The sequence below is a fragment of the Xenopus laevis genome, chromosome 4L (assembly GCF_017654675.1).
Source record: "Xenopus laevis strain J_2021 chromosome 4L, Xenopus_laevis_v10.1, whole genome shotgun sequence".
Classification (NCBI taxonomy): domain Eukaryota; kingdom Metazoa; phylum Chordata; class Amphibia; order Anura; family Pipidae; genus Xenopus; species Xenopus laevis.
The window spans coordinates 58,135,515-58,157,980 of NC_054377.1; the positions used below are offsets into that span (position 1 = coordinate 58,135,515).

Consider the following 22,466-nt stretch of genomic DNA (forward strand, 5'->3'; position numbering starts at 1 on the left):
TCTTCAGCCCTCAGATGGCACTGCATTAAAAACAGAACGGATTCTGTAATGGAAATAACTACATGGGCTCAGGAATAATTCCCAAAACTATTGTCTGTGAATAAAGTTTGTTGCTGCATCCACAATTTATACCATGCAAAGAAGAACCCATATATAAACATGATCCAGAAACACCATCACCTTCTCTGGGCCCCAGCTCATTTAAGATAGACTAAAGCAAAGTGGGAAATTGTCCTGTGGTCTGAACAATTAAAACTTTATATTCTTTTTGAAAATTATGGATGCTGTGTCCTCCACAATAAAGAGGAGATGGACCATTTGGTTTGTTAGTGCACATTTCAAAAGCCAGCGTCCGTGATGGTATGGGGGTGCATAAATGCACACGGCATGAGTAACATATCTGGGAAGGCATCATTAATTCTGAACAATACATATAGGTTTTGGACAAAATTATGCTGTCATCAAGACTGGCTAAACTGGCCTGCCTGCAGTGCAGACCTGTCACCCATTGAAAACATTGGGCACATTATGAAATTAAATATACAACAAAAGAGACCCCAACTGTTGATCAGCTGAAATCCTTTATATCAGGCAAGAATGGAACAGCTTTTCACTATAGCAATTGGTCTGCTCAGTTCCGAAACACTTATGGAGTGCTGTTAAAAGAAGAGATCATGCAACACAGTGGGGAAACATGCCCCAGTCTCACATTTTTGAAATGTGTTGCTGACCTCAAATTTAAAGCATATGTTTTTCACCAAAAAAATTATATTTCTCAGTTTCAACATTTTATATGTTGTTTATGTACTGTTTGCAATTAAATATAGGGTTTGAAAAAATTAGGTTGTACTTGCAGACCTACAAGAGTGACAGCAGAAATGGCATCTAAATCTTCTCCATAATATATTGCATGTGCCATGATCAAGGAATCTAACTTTACATTCTTTCAGATTGTAATTAGTGGAGAAAAGTCTAAGAAGGGGCAATGATTCTGCTTTGTAAATCAAATACATCTGTAGATGAACAGCCATCCCCAGTTAGTACATTTTATCTAGATAGAGACACAGTTGGGGAAGAATTTTTCAGAATTCTAAAATTGTGGATGCAAATGGGGGATTTTCTTGATGCAGTTGCGCTGCAATTGGGCTAAATCTCATCAGCCAGAATGGACAAATCTTTTTTTTTATATATAATCTGTTACTTACCCCTTTAACTGAGTTTATAATGCTAGGCAGACAGGCAGAGTCTGTCCAAAGTTTCTTATACAATCTTTGGCTTTTGTACCTTTGTTATCACATGACTGCAATTATATTCATGATCACTGTTTTTGCTTTCTAGATTACCTTTGTCATTTCTACGTGTGCAATTCCCTATTATATATTTGTATATATTCTATATTTTACATATGATAAATATAAAAATATAAATTTTTAATATGGTGCAGAGATCAGAATTCAATGAATGTTTTATATTTTTAATGTACATTTTATTTTGAAGCTCTCAGGCTTGGAAAAGTTTAAGAAGGGGCAAAAATTCTGCTTTGTAAATCAAATACATCTGTTGATACAAAGCCATCCCCAGTTAGTACATTTTACCTAGGTGGAGACACAATTGGGGAAGCACAACTAAACTGCACCGATTGATGCAGGGCTCTGAGCTACTGCCACATCTTTTCCTTTAACTTTGTATTCCTCTGGTTTCTTAATAATGTGCCATATTTTGTGTATTTCTATTTTATTGAATTTATTTTTACTTTTTCTATAATCTGTTACTTACCCTTTAACCGAGTTTATAATTCTAGGCAGACTGATGTCGAGTCTGTCCAAAGTTTCGTATACAATCTTTGACTGAGACTTGGCTTTTGTACCTTTGTTATCAAATGACTGCAATTATCTTTATCATCACTGTTTTTGCTTTCTATATTACCTTTGTCATTTTTACGTGTTCATTTCTATATTACAAAGAACAGAATTCAATGACTGTTTGCAAATGGTCATATATTTTTATGTACATTTTATTTTGAACCTCTCAGGCTTGGAATAATTGGTTATCTGGTTGCTAAAGGTTAATCAATGAATAAATTAGAAAAAAAGCGAATAAGTATATAATGGCAAAACAATCCCAGTATAAGGTTAGCCAGTGCTTACATTCAATGCACCTGCATCCCATACGCAGGCACCGCACATATGCTTCAGTGGAAGATTCACTGCGCAGCTGGTCCCCTGTTAAATACCTAGGAAGAAAACAGAGCTATATGTGAAAACAGGTTCTAAAAGAAAACAAGAATACTGTAATTATGACTAAGTGCCAGAGGGTACGAAACTCGTAATGCGAACCATGTGGGGTCAGTATGTATCTGTTTTTTAATATGTGAGTACTAATAAACAAATTGTTTTTACTGGATTCAAGCCTTGGGACATATATCTTTTGATATAAATATTTTGTGCTGATTGCCTTTTGAACCGGGGCATGTTCCTTTGGCTGAGTTAGAAAATATATGGTAAGCAGCTGGATGGACTCCCAATCACATAATGATTTAAAATATTCTTGGGGGGGGGCATGGTTTTTTTTATGGGTGATCAGAGACAAACAAAGCTAAGGTCACCATGACAGTTGAAGGAATGTAAAGGTCACAAGCATTGGATTCTGGACTGGTGATATAAATGGTTTTCATCTGGCAGACAGAAAAATTGGCAGATGCCAGGAGAGCACTACCTGTCTGCATAATGCCACTTTTTTGCAGAAGGAATAATGGCGATGGTCTTTTTTTGATGGTTTGGGTTAGGGTGCCTGTATGCCTGCTACAGCATGCCATGATTTCTGTGCTTAATACTTGGGACAACAGTTTGGGGAAGGCTTTCTTCTGTTTTAGCATAACATCCCATGTACAATAAAAGGTCTATACAGAATGAGTTAGGTCCCAAGTGAGCTACCACAAGCCAACTGAACACATGTGGGATGAAACTGAACACAAAAGCCAGGCCAGATGGCTCACTGTCAGTGGGCCTTTGCTAATGTTCTTGCAGCTGAATGGAAGCTAATCCAACTAAAAATGTTGCAAATCGCAGTGAAAAGACTTCCAAGAATAGCAGAGGTTTTTATAGCAGTAAAGGAAGGGCCAACTTCATATTAATATTCTTGGTTTGGGGGTAAGAAGTTGGACAGGCAGGTGTACAGATATTCTTGGCTATATAAAGTAACACATATGCTGAAATGTTCTGAAAATACAGGTATGGGATCCGTTATCCGGAAACCTGTTAACCAGAAAGCACCAAATTACAAAAAGGCTATCTGCCATATACTCCATTTTATCCAAATAATTCAGATTTTTAAAAACGATTTCCTTTTACTTTGCAATAATAAAATAGTACTTTGTACTTTATCCAAACTAGGATATAATTAATTCAAAAAGTAGCAGGGCTGAACTCTGGCAAGTTGTATGATGTGTTGGTGGTACTCCTGCAGGGTATCCTGTGGTGATGCCCTAATAGATCAATGTGATAGAAAGGAGGTAATTGCAGGAAGTCCACGGCAGCAAGCTGAGTCTGCAAGTGTATCTTTATTGGGGTAGTGAACAGCACACTACATGTTTCGGGCAAGGCCCTTTATCAAGTTAATTAATTCTTATTGGAAGCAAAACCAGCCTATTGGGGTTATTTAATATTTACATGACTTTCTAGTAGACTTGGTATGAAGATCCAAATTACGGAAAAATCTGTTATTCGGAAAACCTGAGGTCCCGAGCATTTATGACATATATAATGTATATCCAAAATCTAGTACTTACGTATTATGTGAAGAAGAAATCCAGTAATGCGAAAGAGGATTATTCATATTTTGAACACAGATCTGGTCATATTTCTCATCCCAAATGCTGTTTTCTTTCGAAAATAAGTAGGTCAAGAACTGAATAAACACAAAGAGCGACAAGAAATTAAAGTTTTCTCATTGAAGAAAGGTTTTGGTCTCATTTAAGTAATAGAATAATCAAATAATTGTCCTAAATAGTGTTCTAGTACTGTCAACTGTATCTTGCTCTCTCTCTATCTACATGATATTCGGCCATAGATGGTGCACACTCTCAGGTTTGGTGCCGAAAACCAAAAGTCAATATACATACAATAAAATCTAGTATCTATTCAAATTTCAAAGTCATCATCATCAATTATTTATACAGCATCAACAAGGTACTTTAATTTACAGACAGGGGTCTTATAACAACTTAACAAACAAGGATTTTAGTGTAATAATAGATCAGAGGGCATTGCTCGAAAAGTGAAAAGTGCATTTATGCCATATTGTTCATGCAATGCATATACATTTGTAATAAATGGCTGAAAAAGTGCTAATTTTTATTATAAACATAGATTTTCTTATTGCCAAAACTGAAAGCATTTTCTATTTGTCCTTTGCTATCTATGCCTTTCTACGTTTGCCTGACTACAAAACCAATGTATACAAAATCAGCTCTCATCTAGACAAGTTTTGAGTTCCTACTATACATTGCACTGCTCTGTTATTTTCAGGTTCAATAATCACAGAACATGTAAGGCAATGAGGGAACTAGAGTCTTAGCCGTAGGTGAGCTGATTACCAATACAGTGCTAATGTGATATAAATAGTAGGGCAATAGTAAGAGATAGACAGAAAATACTTTGTTATGGGGGGGTTGTGGATGCACACCTGAGGCCAATTTCAAAAAGTTTAAAGGCCTGTCTAAATAATTCAAGTAAATATGCAAGTGCATGTAATTTTGAAATATTTTTTTTTATTTTTTAATTTTTTTCTCTGAAATGGGCGTTGGTTTAGGCAGTCTCTCCCTCTTAAAAGCCGCTCAGCAGTTGGCGGGGGAGGATTTAGCACACAGTTTGAAACCAAAGCACAGGAGATGTTTACATAAAGAATTGTTACTAAACAGAGGTAAAATTCCTTTTTTACTATGATTAGAGGTTAATAAGTTAGGGACCACCATGTGTGGTTTTACCTTGACGTGGTATGGTGGCTTATCAATATTATGATCATAACTTTGTAATAAAAAAACCCTGTTTCAAAATTACATGCACTTGCATTTTTACTTGAATCATTGAGACAGGGCTCTAAACGTTTTGAAATTGGCCTCAGGTGTGCACCCACAACCCCCCATTTTTGTAGAAAATACTTTGAATTTATACTTTTACAAATAATTTGAAAATCATTAAAATATATACGGTATACTTAAAGTTGCTTAGTATTACATTTTCTTTTGTTTGGGCAAAAAACATTTTTTTTATTATATTATTATTTCTCTAGAAAATAATATCTATCTCAGCTTGCAATTAAGTATTAAACTGTGTATGTAAAATATTATTAAAAGTTGTAAATCATCTACAGACAGTTATATTACAAGATCACACTATTTTCTAGAGTTTCTATATGACATATCATTATTCCAAAAGGACCTTAGTTATTTGAATTCCAATATCATAATTATCCTTTTGGTTATTAAATATATGAACATGAAGGGTCCCAAAACGTCTAAAAAACTTTCATGTACAGTATAAAAAGGATGCCATTTATATCTCTGTCTCTTGGTGGCATTGGTATACAGTGAATTAGCAAACATTTAAATATTTTAGAAGTTGGCTTGTAGCCAGTGTTATGCAATGAATTGTTTCGAAATGTCCTGCTTGGTTTCCTTCCCTGGATTAGGATGTTGTGCAGCACTAATGTAGGCCTAATGCACGCTAATTCTTTCAAAGTTGAAGGTAAGTTTTCTTATTGTATATAAACCCAGCAGAACATTCTGAAATGATCAATTGCACTGGCTTACAAGCCAAACATTCAAACATGTATGCCAATCAACTGTATACACTTACAATAAAACATTATAAAATCATAGTCCCTACAGTTGTGGTGTAGCATTTCTCGAGATCTTACGAAAATATACTGGATAGCTAAAACTACCTTAAAAATACATTTAAGGGCAGCTTTGTTATTATAGATCCATAATAATTATTGGATTTACTATTGCAAATAATATTTATCAAAAATCTGATTCTAATTCTCAGAATGATTCAGAACAACCATGTAGGAAAACAAATGAATGCATTCATTAAAGCAATATTTAAATTAATCAAATGCAAAAATACTGAATGGCAGAGAATCATGTTCAATTATCCTTGTATTTTATAAAAGTAAGTGTTTTCATGTAATGGCATGAACTCTGCTTACCTCGTCCACGAAAAGAAATGGCTCAGCTGTTTCCCTCATAGTATCATCAACAAATTTTGTCATTCGTTCACGAGCCTTACTGAGATCTTGAGCTTGAGATTCCTTTGTAGAATTTAAATGATTATAGGAGAAGGTAAGAAAATAAATGTATTTGAATTGTCAGTATCATCACTTAAATGCTGACTAATAAGCACTAATGCATTCAGAACAGGATCCTTGCTGGAGCAGTTAGTGGGTAACACAGGAAGTGCGAGAAGAGACAATGATTGATCTAATCATGATCCACTTATAGTTTGCTGCTTCGCATAACATTTTCCAAAATGAGTTCCGGCCCTGAATCTGATGCCTACCCGTAGCTAAAGTTATGACAATATTTAAAAAGATACAGTCATATGAAAAAGTTTGGGAACCCCTCTTAATTCTTTGGAGTTTTGTTTATCATTGGCTGAGCTTTCAAATTAAAACTTCCTTTTAATATATAACATGACAGTGACAAAGTTTATTGGATTAACAGAAAATATGCAATATGCATCATAACAAAATTAGACAGGTGCATAAATTTGGGCACCCCAACAGAGATATTACATCAATACTTAGTTGAGCCTCCTTTTGCAAATGTAACAGCCTCTAGACGCCTCTTATAGCCTTTGATGAGTGTCTGGATTCTGGATGGCAGTATTTTTGACCGTTCGTCCATACAAAATCTCTCCGGTTCAGTTAAATTTGATGGCTGCCGAGCATGGACAGCCTGCTTTAAATCATCCCTTAGATTTTCGATGATATTCAAGTCGGGGGACTGTGACGGCCATTCCAAAATATTGTACCTCTCCCTCTGCATAATTGCCTCTGTAGATTTCGAAGTGCGTTTAGGGTCATTGTCTTGTTGGAGTATCCAACCCCTGCGTAACTTCAACTTTGTGACTGATGCTTGAATAGTATCCTGAAGAATTTGTTGATATTGGGTTGAATTCATCCGACCTTCAACTTTAACAAGGGCCCCAGTCCCTGACCTAGCCACACAGCCACACAGCTCCACAGCCCCACAGCATGATGGAACCTCCACCAAATTTGACAGTAGGTAACAGATGTTTTTCTTGGAATGTCTTTTTCTTCCGCCATGCAAAGTGCTTTTTTATATGACCAAAAAAAAACAAAATTTTTGTCTCATCAGTCCAAAGCACTTTGTTCCAAAATGTCTGTGGCTTGTCTAAATGAGCTTTTGCATACAACAAGCGACTCTGTTTGTGGCGTGAGTGTGGAAAGGGCTTCTTTCTCATCACCCTGCCATACAGATGTTCTTTGTGCAGATTGCGCTGAATTGTAGAACGATGTACAGATACACCATCTGCAGCAAGATGTTCTTGCAGGTCTTTGGAGGTGATCTTTGGGTTGTCTGTAACCATTCTCACAATCCTCCATATATGCCGTTCCTATATTTTTCTTGGCCTGCCAGACCTGGGTTTTACAGCAACAGTGCCTGTGGCCTTCCATTTCCTGATTACATTACTTACAGTTGGAACTGACAGTTTAAACCACTGAGATAGCTTTTAGTAGCCTTCCCCTAAACCATGATACTGAACAATCTTTGTTTTCAGACCTTTTGAGAGTTGTTTTGAGGATCTCATGCTGGCACTCTTCCCATGCAAGGCTTAACAAATTAATCCAACCAATTTGGTGTTGCCAGTAATCAGTATTGAGCAGTTACATGCATTCAAATTAGCAAAATTACAAGGCTACCCAAATTTTTGCACAGCCAGTTTTTCACATTTGATTTAATTTCATACAACTGAATACTGCTTCACTAAAAATCTTTGTTCAGAAAACACCCCAGTACTGTTATCTTTTTTGTTGAGAGTAAATTATGCAGGCGGAGAGGGGTTCCCAAACTTTTTCATATGACTATATATAAGGCTATCATTCACCAAAATGTGTACTACAGAGCAGATGGCTTGCTTTCACAATTCTTAATGCTTATCAGGTCAATCACAGTTTGACGTGTTTAAGAAAAGGCCAGCTCTCTTATAGCCATCTGTCTATGACCTACTACACACAGTAGAGACGTTTGCCATCTCAACTCGAGCATCAGCAAATTAGTAAAATTTGTATGCTGCCTGGTTGCCATTGGTCACAAGGTTAGGGCAATCGTTCCCTGTGTTTGTGCATAAAAATGCTATTTGGGCTGTTGATTCCTGGAAATAAATAATCAGCAGCCATCCTGCTGTTGTAGCACAGACATAGGTGGCATTGTATAATAAACAGGAGAGTATGCAATTGAAACAGCATTTTAACATTTTAGTTAATATGTAATAGTCACTTATCTTGGGAGTCACTTATCATTACGAAAAAAAGGAACAGTGATGATCACTGATAGTAGTGTTGCCAGTAAATAATAATAATAAAAAATGTATAAATAAAGCGCATATACCAATAGAGAAGGTGCAACATAGATGAGAACAAAGGCTGACCTACAATGTTAAAGAAGAAGGAAAGGCTTTGTGCACTTGGGGGTGCCAAATTAGGAAGAAGAAGAAGCCGGAAGAGGATCACTCCATGGTGCTCACTGGTATAACCCCAGGCCGGTGCAGTTTTCTGCTGATAGGAGCACTGGCCCGGGGTTTCAGTCAATACAATCACTTGCAGGTGCCTTACATTTGGCACCCTCAAGTGCACAAAGCATTGTATAATAAACAGGAGAGTATGCAATTGAAACAGCGAAAAAAAACTACAGATCTGCAAAGAATGTATAATCACCATTTTAGTTAATATGTAATAGTCACTTATCTTGGGAGTCACTTATCATTACGAAAAAAAGGAACAGTGATGATCACTGATAGTAGTGTTGCCAGTAAATAATAATAATAAAAAATGTATAAATAAAGCGCATATACCAATAGAGAAGGTGCAACATAGATGAGAACAAAGGCTGACCTACAATGTTAAAGAAGAAGGAAAGGCTTTGTGCACTTGGGGGTGCCAAATTAGGAAGAAGAAGAAGCCGGAAGAGGATCACTCCATGGTGCTCACTGGTATAACCCCAGGCCGGTGCAGTTTTCTGCTGATAGGAGCACTGGCCCGGGGTTTCAGTCAATACAATCACTTGCAGGTGCCTTACATTTGGCACCCTCAAGTGCACAAAGCCTTTTATTATCCTTTAAAAAATGTATATAAAATGTTGAAGCACTAAAAAATGTCACTAGAATATTGAAGCAAGAAATGTATCTTAATAATAAATTGGTATATAAGTTTTATTTATCAATAGTAACAAGAGTAACAAGGGGAGAAACTTCCATATTTTTTCAGTAATAGGCTAATAAAAAGCAACAAAAAATTGTTATGCCATGCAAATACAAGTAAACTGGGTGTAAATTAGCTCATCCTATAGTGAAAGCATCCAATTTCCCTATGCAAAATGGCATAATAAACCATAATACACATTACAATATCAGTAGGTCTACAGTGTGAATTATCTTCAACACACAACAGCTACCTTGCATAACCAGATCCAGAGTAAGATAAAGGAAGAAGATTTTATCTGCTTGTGCACATATAAACTGTATTTCTAACACTGCTGTTTAATCTCACCTGCTGCTCATGCAGTAAGAACCTTTGAAAATCATGCAGGTGGACAGCTGACCCATCTGGACGGTCAACATTTCTATAACAGAAAAGAGACCCAGTTAAAAGTGACAATTTGCCCCTGATAGGGTAGCTAAGTGCTAGATGTTTTCACACACAGCGTGAGGCGGCTGCTACAATCCTACAATTTTGCTCCAGAACAGCCGAATTTCCAGTTTAAAGGAGAAGGAAAGCTACAGAAGCAGTTTATTGCCAATAGAATAACCACAAACGTGCAAGCTATAGCACTATTTGTACTCTGCAGAATGATTTATCATACCTGAGAGTACTACAAAGGATAGCAGCTGCCATATTAGCTTAGCAGCTGCCTGAGTCACTCCCTGCTCACTCATAGCTCTGGGCTCAGATTACAGCAGGGAGGGGAGGAGGGAAGGGGGGAGTGGGAGAGAGAAGCAAACTGAGCATGCTCAAGTCCTAGCCCTGGAGCAGGGCCGGAACTAGGGGTAGACAGAAGAGGCATGTGCCTAGGGAGCAAAGGTAGAGGGGTGCCAAGCACATCTCTTCCGACGCCTTCCCCTAGTTCCAGAGGCTGTGGCGCTTGCTCACTCTCTTGTCCTTTGCATATCTGCGTATGTGTGTCCTCTGCATATGGGCCGCGCATGCGCACTCGCGCGTCCTCGGGGCATGTGCAAACGGTGGGGGCGGCGTAGTCGCCGGGTTGCCTAGGGCAACCCGGCTGACTTGGCCTGGACTGCCCTGGAGGCTTATGCTGAAAACAGGAAGTCTGATACAGAAGCCCCTGTGTACACAATAGAAGGAAAGAGATGCGGTGTTACTTTTGACCAAGGATTCAGAGCAGCATTACTTTGAGGGTGCCTTTCCTCCTCCTTTAAGATACAGAAATTTGGCTATTAAAGGTACCAGGAGCGTCTTTTTTCCGCCCCTGGTAACCTGGTCAGCACTGCCACCTGAGGCTAGCTTTCCAACTGGTCTCTTTGGGGCAGAGTCCCTGATTAGGATATATTTTTTTATTATCTGTCTCGCTTCATTTTTTGTCCCAGTGGACAGCAGGGCAGGACCATGAGACTTAAACTGGATCCATTAGGACGTTAAAGCAAAACTATCATGAAGGTGAACATTGAATAAAAGATTTATCACATCGTAAAAACAAACTTTATCATAATTATAATCAGTTAAAAATTCTCTAGCGTTTCTGACATAACCAAGTTACTTTTCACTATGAACCTCTCACCAGTCTGTCACTCTACATGCAGCTGTAATAAATAGTCAAGGCTAGGGAAGTACGTACACACCACTGATGCAAATGGCCTGTCCATCAAAATTTGACTGCATGAAGAGATATACTGCTGAGAGGGGGATACTGAAGAGTAATTAATTATTTCAGAATAGTAGTTTAGGTACACAAATGTTATTTAAAAAAAAAAAATGGAAAAAAGGGATATTAAATATAAATAGTTTCTTGCATAATTCTTTAGCTTTGTGAATTGGAACACCAAAGTTCTACCATCTGCAAATTATGAGCTCATTTAATAGTTGTTAAAATTGCAACTATGGGTCATTGCAATTTCAGAGAGATTTGGGATGTGCAACCACTTGTCAAGGCATGCCACGTTGGCTTCCCTGATGTCTTGTAGAAATAATGAAAAGCTACCAGAAGAATTTGTAAATTAATATTAAAAATCATGAGAAGATAGAGCACAACAGGGCTCATTTATGAGTGCAAGTGCAGTGTGAATAGGAGAATTTTGGGCACAAGCATTTCACCCACGAAACAGCTTTTTCCCCACTATTACAGCACAACTGCATGGTGTAATGCACCTGATATAACTGTGGGCAATATGTTTAAACAAGCACAGATACAAGTGTGCTTTGTCGCAGTTGTGCTAATAATCTTTGATGTTCAGAAGTCAACATTACCAGCACTCCACAACAAATTTACATCTATGTCCAATTCTTTAGGAAAAAGTTCATTGCATGCAGGCCACTGTAGGAACCCTGGAGCTAACACTACCATCAAGGGTGGTGGGAGCTGCAGGGTGCCCTGTGTCAGTAGGTGCACTAAATGCAACTACCTGTATATAGAATGCAAGGAGCATCTTTAGATGCAAGTACATCCAAAGAATTGTGTTAACGGAAAACCTTATCCCCAAAATGAATATTTAAGCAACCGTTTATATCATATTAGGTGCCATATTAAAGAATCTTACCAAACTGGAATATATATTTAAGTAAATATTGTCCTTTTACATCTCTTGCCTTAAACTACCATTTCTTGATGGTCTCTGTGATGCCTTAGAGATCACCTGACCAGAAATACTACAGCTCTAACTATAACAGGAATAAGTGTGGGAAGAAAAAGACATAACTCTGTCTTTAAATTGGTTCATGTGACCTAACATGTATGGTTTGTTTGTGTGCACCGTCAATCCTAGGATCCTAGGGGGCAGCCCTAATTTTTTAAAATGGCAATTTTATATTTAGGATTATCCAATGGCACATACTACTAAAAAGTATATTATTACGAAAATGGTTTATTTACATGAAGCAGGGTTTTACATATGAGCTGATTTATGCAATATATTTTTAGAGACCTACACTGATTAGAGGGTATAGTTTTCCTTTAATTTGTACAACTGTGCCTTAGGTTGTGTACTTGCAGGTTTAAATGACCCCTAATGTAATTTTTGAAACCACATAATATACCACATTAGAAAAGCAGAACCTAAGCACAGCCAATAACATTTTTGTAGATGCTAGGGGGAGACATGCAAAAGGAACATTTCCATACATTAATCTTTTATTATTTCATATTACGCAAAAAAAATAAAAACATTTTCTCTTTGGTTTCTGCATCCTGTGCATGAATGATAGGTATTCAATGTGGTACTTTATAATGTGGAAACACAGTTATTTCAAAACATTTAGCATTCTCCATATAAACCTTCATATTATCAGCACCATGTAAGGTCAAACTACTTAAGTATAAGTAGTTTGGAGTGCAATGTAAAAACATGTTTATAAATAAAATAATGCAGAGTATGAAAAAAGGAAAAATGCACTTCTAAAACTTTAATTTATTCCTTGTGGAAGTAGCTCATTTAAATATAACAGAAGAACAAGAAATGAAGCGAACCCCTGCCAAAAGTATATAAATATAAACTGCAAATCAGACTGTGAGGAAATGCCCTCTTTTTCATGGAAAAGCTACATTTGGAGATCTCTCTTAGAAACCAGCCCACATATTGCATGCATAATGACAAAGAGGAAGGTGGAGCAGCAAACCTTACCCCAAAATAAACACTGAAGAATCCTTCCGAAATTCATCCAGTATCTGAGTGGAGAAGAGTTCATCAGTGAATAGAAATGTTACAGAGCTTGTGTTTGTAGCAAATCATTAATAAATAATAACACCAATAATTGTTGTTGAAGGTTTCGGGGGTAACTAGCTAAACCTCAAATTTTTCTGGTAGGGCTTTTTGGGGCAAAAACTCATTTTTTGTGGGAAATTTGTTTTTTTTAATTTTTCAAGATTTATTATATCTGCCATCTCAGACCTGTCAAGGTCATGTATAAGTCCATGGGAGAGGTCCCTATTCATTATGAAGATATCATGGTCTGCGCCGTGTTTAGCTCGATAATATAAATTCTGTGTTTTTGGGGCAAAAATCCGAAAAAAACTAGCGGTTTGGGAGAAAAGTCCAAAAAAAGGTATGATTCGGGTTTTTGCTTGATTTTATCGAGTTTTTTACTGATCCGATTTAATCTAGTTATTTTATTAATAAATAAGGCAAAATCAGGATGGCAGTTTGGGCAAGCTTTTTTTATTGAAACAAAGATAAATACGGATTTTAGTAAATAACCCCCTTCATCTCACAACATGCTAAAAACAAAAAAAGAAAGAAAAAAAACAACTTCCTTTTGATATAGCTAAAAACGCAATTATTCCCCTCATTATTCCCCTTAATAAGCCACGGAAAATAAAGAAAAGAACAGTGCATCCTAAGAACATAAAAATGCAGTATGTACTCACCATCTTCTGCTGTTCAAACATCAGCTTTTTGTAGAATACATGAAAATGTTCAAAGCTAATATCATCTTTTTGAATTCCAATCTCCTGTGGAGAGAAATGAGATTTTTTTATAACCCCAATTTATCTGAAACAAAACAACAACAGAGCATAGTACATTGCACATTTACCGTTAACTTGTCCTTCAGCAATCTCACGCTATTAGCTTTGAAGTTGGCCTGTGCAAGAATGGTCTTCAGTTCCCGAAAGCTAATACTTAAAACAGCGGAAACAACAAATTATTATTTCAAATAGTTTATACCTTTTAATTCATAAAAATCATATGCCACAGACAGATAAAAGATAGAAGATAAAAGAACACCTGCAATACTTTTATGTTCTGGATATATTTACACATACATTATGGGGGTAGAGTTTTTCGAGAGTATCTTTCAGCCAAAACTCGAATTTTCGGGTAAAAAAAAAAAAAAAGATTTATTATACCCCAAAGCTGAAATAGCTTAAAACCGAAAATACACCAGCTAAAACCTGTCAAGGTCATGTAAAAGTCAATGGCAGAGGTCCCTTGAAGCATCTGAAGATGTCTGTTGCCTTCATGATGTTCGAGTTTTTTCAGTGGGTTTCCCTTGAAAACTCGATCAATTTGAGAGATTCAAGTTTTTTCTACCGGAAACTTGATCAATATGACTACACTAATTCGAGTTTTTTGCATTCGAGTTTATTCTTAAATTGGAAACCATTCGAGTTCATTGGAGGTATAAAAAACCTTGCAAACCTCTAAAACGTGACCTTTGATAAATAACCCCCTATAATCTTTGAATTTATAGTCTTCTTTTCTTTTTCAAACAAATACTGTACATATTAAATATATATTAAAACATGCAACTGCCCCACTAAGAATGATGTACAGATATAAAGGACTGAAAACAGATCAAATGGATCCCAAAGTACCCAGAAGTAATAATGCAATTAAATCCAGATTAAGAAGATATTTGACACTAGAAATAGCCCAGAAGATTGGTGTGTTGAAAATGCAGTGGTAAAAATATTCTCAGGCAGTAAACTACAGAACGTTTCATTTCAAATTGTTTCAATTTTGCCAGCCAGACCCAAAAATGTTGCAAGCTTTAGTAAAACATGCAACTATGCAAATTATCCATGTTGACCCCTTTGTAGCAGGTTTCTACAGTGGTTTGTTTACACCATGGCCAACTAACTTTTTGCAAATTAAAAAATCCTAAACGGAAATATTGTCCATTTTGATATCATTTAAAAGTGCACCGAAACTCAAAATATTTTTATGTAACAGCTGTAGTACAGTGGTGGACTAGGTCATCGGCCCTCCTTGCAACCTCCAGGGCCCTCCTCTATATTTCTGTTGAAGGATAAGCACACTACACTGGCACACCGTATATTTTATTCACAGATAGATAATAGATAGATAGATAGTCACCTTGGAGCATTATTACCTGTATAAAAGTACTTGTCCTACGGTGTTGTTCGTAATATGTATAAGATTTGTATAAGATGACTCTAAAAATTGTGTATTATAAAAAAAGAGGGATGCACCGAACCCACTATTTGGGATTCGGCTGAATCCCTGAATCTTTTGGCTGAATACCAAAACGAATCCTAATTTTCATATGCAAATTAGAGAGGAGGAAAAACAGGAAAAACATTTTTTTACTTTTTTTTTAAAGAAAAGCCCTAATTTACATATGCAAATAAGGATTGGAATTTGGTTCAGCCAGGCACAAGGATTCAGCCGAATATGAAATTCTGCTGAAAACCTGGCAGAATTCAGGACCGAATCCTGGATTTGTTGCATCCCTTATAAAAAATTATTCTGCAGGTATCGATTACGGAAAGTTTGCATTACAGAAGGTTCAGAAAATGTTTACCTCATTATTTTATTCAAGGAATGTGGACTACTTTCAAAATATAGTTAGGGGCTTATTTATTATGGTTCGAGTTGTGTTTTCCATGAAAATTAGAGTTTTCCAGTTGATTTTTTCATCAAAATTCGTATTTTTGGGTTAAAAAAAGATTCAAATTTTTCAAATTTTTTTAAAAAAGAAACTTGAATTTTTCAAGATTTATTATACACCCGACCCTTGAAATAGCTTAAATCCAAAATTAAACCATCTAAAACCTTTTGAGGTCATGTAGGAGTCAATGGCAGAGGTCCCTTGAACCATCTGAATTTGTTAGCCTGCATGATGTTCGAGTTTTTTCAGAGGGTTTTGCCAGGAAACGCAAATAACTCACGCAATTTCAGTTTTTACCCAAGGAAAACTCGAATAATTAGAATTTTTGGGTTTTGCAACTCGAACTCACTGATTCTAGTTCTTTTCCATTCTAGTTTTTTTCTTAAATAAGAAACCATTTGAGTTGTGAGTTCATTCGAGTTTATTTGAGGTATAAAAAACTAACATTCGACCTTTGATTGATGTTTGCTTGCATATACGTCAGCATACAGATATAATACTTGGTTGTCTGTTATTCCTCTTAACTCCCTTTCCATATCTGAAGGAAATGTGTATTAGAAAGCAAATCGTTTATACCAATAGGATCATAAAAGATATATCAATGATAGATATACTTTTATACAATTAGCAGATTTCTATAATACAGGGCAACCAGATGTTTATTGCAATGTTTTTGCTTACCGATTATAGCATTACTGCATTGTAAATGTACAGTGCTGTTTATACACATAAAAACTATCGTAAAGTTACAAGGTCATGTGAAAATCATGCAAAATATCATAGCAGTCTGTAGCATGCATCTAAATTAATTGCCGATTAGCCATGTAGCACATATATTACAACTGAACCTGAATTTTCAAGTTATCTCATAACCTACTTTCAAAACGTTTTAACTGAGCATTATTTCTCAAACATACAATAAATTACATACATTGTTTAAATACTGTCAATGGTGTTAACATTATTTATAAATTAAATTGCTATATAAAAAGAATCTGTCTAGCTGCAGAAGCCAGATGATCTGGAGGAAGACATTTGCTACATTGGTTTAAAGGGATAAATACATACTGTTTTCAGTTGGAATCACATTAACAAATAACATTGAATCATTGAAATGTTTTAATTCATTTATTTGTTAAAGGCTGTTTAGAATTAAAGTTTCTTTCCTTATGCAAAAGCTTTTTTTAGGGTAGAAATGGCTGGATTGTAGTCTAAAGGTCCTGGTTCAGATCTTATTGTTAAAACTTCCCTTGACTTGATACAGGTTAATATTGAAGGGCTGGGTAGGAGGCAGGGGACATCTTTGAAATGAGGATAACTGCTGGACACATTTATGTTGGCATATTTCTTCCCTTGTTTAAGTGAATATAAATTGTACTGAATCTACTTTTCACATATTTTTTTAATAGTAAAAAATCTATTACATTTGCAAGGGCCATGGAGAAGCTTCAGTTTCCCCAATTGCCTGGTGTAGCTTAAACTAATAACAATAACCATACATTTTCTGTAATGAAAGCTATTGGAATAACATTTGAACCATGTTGAAAAGGGGGTATACAGTCCCTTTAAAGGAGATCTTCACCATGAACTTGTAATTATAGGCAAGTTTACAGTATAAATGAATGAAAAAAAATGGTGATTTTAAAATTATTTATAAATGAAGTGGGCACTCCTTTAGACCATGAACAAGTCACAGTACTCTTTTCCTATAATGTAGCCAAAGATATTTGCCCTGACGCATTCACACATTTAAGTCATGCAGCATACAAGGTGCACAAAAATAAACCGCTTGTTAACAAAATGATACAATCTATTACCTTATATGTGTGTTTTTCTTAACATAAAGCTACTCCAAATGGTAAAAGTGTTACTTGAGCACAGCCAAGGCTAACAGATATTTAAATCCTCAGGGCACTGCATTATATTAACTACACAACCATGGTAAATCAGATTTGATGTATTCAAAGTACATGGATCATTTACCCCTCTGGCTCCGGCAGGCTATAAAACCAGTAACTGTAGGTTTGGGAATATGGCAATTACCTATTAGAGAGCAGACTAACAGAATATATTACTTGTACATTGTACAGTTAACATGATAGAAATCATTTGGCCCTGTGATGGATTTCCTGGAACACACAATACAACAATTAAAAATTCAACATTTCGGAGAAACATAATTTAGCTTCTGGAATAGCTCATAACAAAAAGGCCCATCCTGTATTTCCTTTGAAAGAATGGCTGCCATAGGGGACATAACAAAGCAATTCCACTCTATTTCAAATCTCTATGGGTTGCACGTCTCAAACAATTAAATATAACAATCAGATTTTTTCCAATTGCGAAAACAAGCGCAGATCACAATGTCGTAAAAGATCTTCAAATTGTGAAAGGGACATCTGCCATTGACTTCTACATGACTTCAACATTGACTTCTCTTTGACAGGATTTAGATTTTTAGCAGCTTCAGGGTATAATAAACCTCAAAAAAATATGAGTTTTCCCCTTTAAAAACTTGATCAGAAAAACCTGAGGTTTAACAAATAGGCCCCTTAGTGTTGATTTTGTCTAAATGGCCATGTAGGATTGATCACTCCCAGATTATATTTGTATAGAAGACATCTGGTGTGTATTATAGTGATAAATATATTATTGTAAAACATCTTTTTTTCCCTTAATGTTTCAAAAAAACAAACAAAAAAAAACCAAAAAAAAAACTTACCTGTTCTTTCTTGTCTGATCCACAGAATATATCTGCTTTCTCAGCCAACTGTGAACAAACACAGATAATGACATGGCAGTAAATGCAAAGCATTACTAGTTTAATGACTTGCTGCATTTATTATGATTCTATTATCTCAAAGGAAAGTTAAAGGGGACCCGTCACCTAAAATAATTATTCAAAATCCTATTTTATCACATTAGTCAAGCAAAATGAACTTTAATTACACAATATAAATTTATTGAATCTTGTTTCCTGCAGTCTGGGAATTCATAATTATAGCAAGCAGGCAGGAGCCACTTTGTGAACACTATTATTAAGGTAAGTCTTGCATCATCTCAGAATCTTGTTTGTGCACCAGAATGGGGGACCTGATGTCCATCCCCATGCCTTGGCTACACAATTAAATGGTAAAGAGAAGGGGGGAATGTGTGGAGAGCAGTGACATCTAGGAAGTGCTGGATGGAAGAGAAAGTAATTGTCTGCCCGCCTCTATGCCTAAGGCATAGAGGAGGGGCAGACAATATTTGATTGACAGCTGAGATTTTTGAAATGAGCTTACAACTGCTATGAATGCTTTAATAAAAAATAGAAATTGGATTTCATGTTTAATTTGAAAAGGACTTTTATTATACAGATTTTCGTGTCTGGCTGACAGGTCAACTTTAAGGGATTCTTGAAATTTTAAGTGTCAATGACCTCCTCTCTCGAATCACTTTTTAGCCACACGGTTTCAGTACATAATCAGCAGCGAGTTGAAATAATATAGATGTAACCTTTGCAATTACATTGAATTTAACAAGTCATTAGTTATCTTAATATATTACCTAAATAAACAAAATATACATTTCCATTAATTCAAGTATTAAAAAAAATCCAGAACATTCTGCATAGTATCTTGATGCTTAAAAATATTTTTTTTCCTAATACATGTAAATAAAATGTAGGCTTAATATATTTTTCTCATAGTAAAAGCATAAAGGAGTGACATTTGCCACATTTGCACATACAGCACCAGAACCCAGGTGAGCATGTTACATTTTGGGGGTTGTATAAAGTACAATGGCTTCAATAGGAAGCATGCTTTCATTAGTCTGACAATCAAAGTGCTTTATTTTTTCACACAAACCAGTTCTCGAGGTTCTGATTCAATTCTGCTCAAATACTTTGACTTTAAGGGGTGATTAGTGCCTTGGTTTCTATGTATAACTTGAATGACATGAAACATTGCTTTTATAATTTTAGAATTATAATTACCTTTCAATAATTGCTGGTGTTGAAGCTGAAGCAACTTCTTCAAGTAAGATACTTAAACCACATCTCCATTTTTCAGCATCGTCAACTGAATCAGCTGAAAAAAAACCAACGATCGCACAGAGATTGTAGTTTTAAAAACATTTGAAGTATACACTGACTCTAACCTAGATATCCAAAGCAAGGGAGTAGGTCAGTTAATTCTAGGCAGTCCTGTCAGCACCCCTCACTCCCTTAGGGTGGAAAATTCACTGAGGAAATTCCATTGGAGCTGAGGACTTGGGTTGCCCAATAGTTTTGTGGGAGGTACGATAACTACGCTAGGCAGAATAGGGTTAAAAAATTGTACAGGATTCAGGTGGTGGTTCAAGGAACAAAAGTGTTTGATGTGAGGTGTTACAAGTTCTCTGTTCTGGTTGTTGTGAGGTCAATGGCACTGTTAATTGTATTATAAGCTCACTCCTGTCTCTGTAAGGAGCTCATAGTTACAAAAACTACTAGGAATTAAAGTCTTTTCCATATATGCAGGTTATTTCTCTGAGGTAGATGTGTGCACATATTTTCAAAATAAAAACTATATAAATGCAATTTTGTGAGTGTGTAATTACTTTAAGAATACTGACTTTCTGAAAGTCTGTTTGTTTCCCTTTAACCTGTCTAGGATGCATTTGCAACATAAACACATGTAAGGTGGCCATACATAAGCAGGTTTAAGCTGTCGATTCGACAGATTCAGAACAATTCAGAAGTTTGTCTGTATATGGGAACTTCTGATGGGCCTAACCAACCAATATCTAGATAAAACTCAGTCAGATGTTGATCAGGCAGGTTTGTTTATATGGCCACATTTTCCTACTCCCCCATTTAATTTCCCCTACATATCTGTGCCCTCACTATATCCACTAACTGCTGATATTTAGCATTCCATTCATTACTGTAACTATTCACTTATCACTGTTAATTATTTGCCATTCTACCCTCAATATATTCACCACCACACCTTCAAGTTTGCATTACCATGTCTCCATCATCGTTTTAACACTTCACAACACCTCTCTTGCCCCTCTTCTACTTGCACCTCAATCTTTGCCATAGTTTCTCCTGCATTCCACTGCCCCAACATATTTGTCAGCCGCCCCAATCTATTTGGAGTGCTGTCGTCTCTTCCATCTGGGTGGCACTGGCTCAAGACAAATGTGAACCCAAATGTGAAGTTTTTCACCTTCTTATATTTTTATAAAGCAGCTCTGGGAGGGGGGTCCAACGCTGTAACTGTTCTAAGTTGATACATTTAGGAGGTCAAGTTTTAGAAGTTTGTGATTTTTTTTATACCTCTAATTTTTTCTAATTTAAAAATATACTGTGAATATATATTATATATTTAAAGATTCCACAGATGCTGCTGAGAAATGTATCAACTAAACAGATCAACTAATGTAGCAAATTGTAAAAGTTGAGAATCTGCACCTAAATGACTGAGCTGCCAGGCTGAATAACCACAGACAGGAACAATAAACTTTAAACTTCAATTTTGAAAAATAAAAGATGGAAAACATTAGAAAAAAGTCTTTATTTCTGGTGAACAATCTGAAAACAATGCAACTGAAAAAAAAGTGTTTGGAAGGTGAACAACCCCTTTAATAAAGTTCAAAAATCTAAGGTAGGTGAAAAATATATATATATATACGTGTATGTATATATATATATATATATATATATATATATATATATATATATATATATATATATATTTATTATAATTAATTAGAGGTTAGATGCAAAGAGGGAAGCCATACTCTACATTACCTGCTAAACTCAAAGTATTCAGGGTAAACTGGGTTCCATAAAAAATTGTGAAGCAAAAGTCTTCTTTATAGCGATCACATTTGCAACGCTGAAAATCTTTAGAACTTTTCCCTGGACGAATTTCCTTTATTTCCATAAGGTCCACTGCAAAACAATAAAATTGAGGTAACACAAGAAATCTAAGACATTAGGGTCAGTTATGTTCACAAGCACAGTTTGCAACATGCACTTTTCCCCACAGTGAGTTACATCTAAAACCGCTTTTTATTTAAAGTGGACCCGTCACATATCTCAGCTTTCCAGAGGAAGGGTTATAAATCTGCGGTAGCTAAACATATTCAGGAGAAACATGATGGGGTGCTGAGTATACAATTTCATATTATAGAGGAGTTGAAGTTCAGAATAAGGAGAGGGGATTTGGACAGAAAATTATTGTTGAGAGAAGCATATTGGATTCATCAACTGAAGACTACGGAAGCCTTTGGGGGCATGAATAGGGAGTGGGAGAGGAAGTTGCTCCCAACTTTTTCCTTTATACTACTGTATTTGGGTGTGGGCCTCGAATGATTTCATCCTTTTTCTCATCAGGGTGGAAATTGATCGAACACAATGAAGCTAGTATAATTGCAGCTTTGGCTGACCTAATGTCGATTTTTAAGCAACATTGTATAACTTTATTATCTGGAGTGGAGGATAGGTAACAAGTGTTTTTAATGGACAGTTTAGTACTTTATATGTTTTGTCATTGTGTTAATTGCCCTGCCAACCAATGTATGTGGGATTATCTGTAAGGGTTAATTTGTTTTATGGGAGGGTTGTGCTTTTTTAAGGAAGATGATGGTAGGCTGCTGTTAGCTTCAGA

General features: G+C 36.0%; 1 protein-coding gene across 4 annotated transcripts in view; it reads right to left on the minus strand.

Annotated features, from left to right (window-relative positions):
• The window catches only part of plcg2.L (phospholipase C gamma 2 L homeolog), an 88,706-nt gene that overhangs the window by 38,657 nt on the left and 27,583 nt on the right, over positions 1-22,466 (minus strand). For all 4 annotated transcript variants that reach the window (XM_018257967.2, XM_018257965.2, XM_018257966.2 and 1 more), the window contains exons 3-12: positions 21,605-21,748; positions 19,802-19,895; positions 18,545-18,592; positions 14,005-14,089; positions 13,838-13,921; positions 13,095-13,138; positions 9,793-9,865; positions 6,211-6,312; positions 3,788-3,906; positions 2,148-2,233 (exon numbers count right to left, since the gene is read on the minus strand). In XM_018257967.2, coding sequence (XP_018113456.1) covers positions 2,148-2,233; positions 3,788-3,906; positions 6,211-6,312; positions 9,793-9,865; positions 13,095-13,138; positions 13,838-13,921; positions 14,005-14,089; positions 18,545-18,592; positions 19,802-19,895; positions 21,605-21,748 — 879 coding nt within the window. The remainder of the gene's footprint in view (positions 1-2,147; positions 2,234-3,787; positions 3,907-6,210; positions 6,313-9,792; positions 9,866-13,094; positions 13,139-13,837; positions 13,922-14,004; positions 14,090-18,544; positions 18,593-19,801; positions 19,896-21,604; positions 21,749-22,466) is intronic.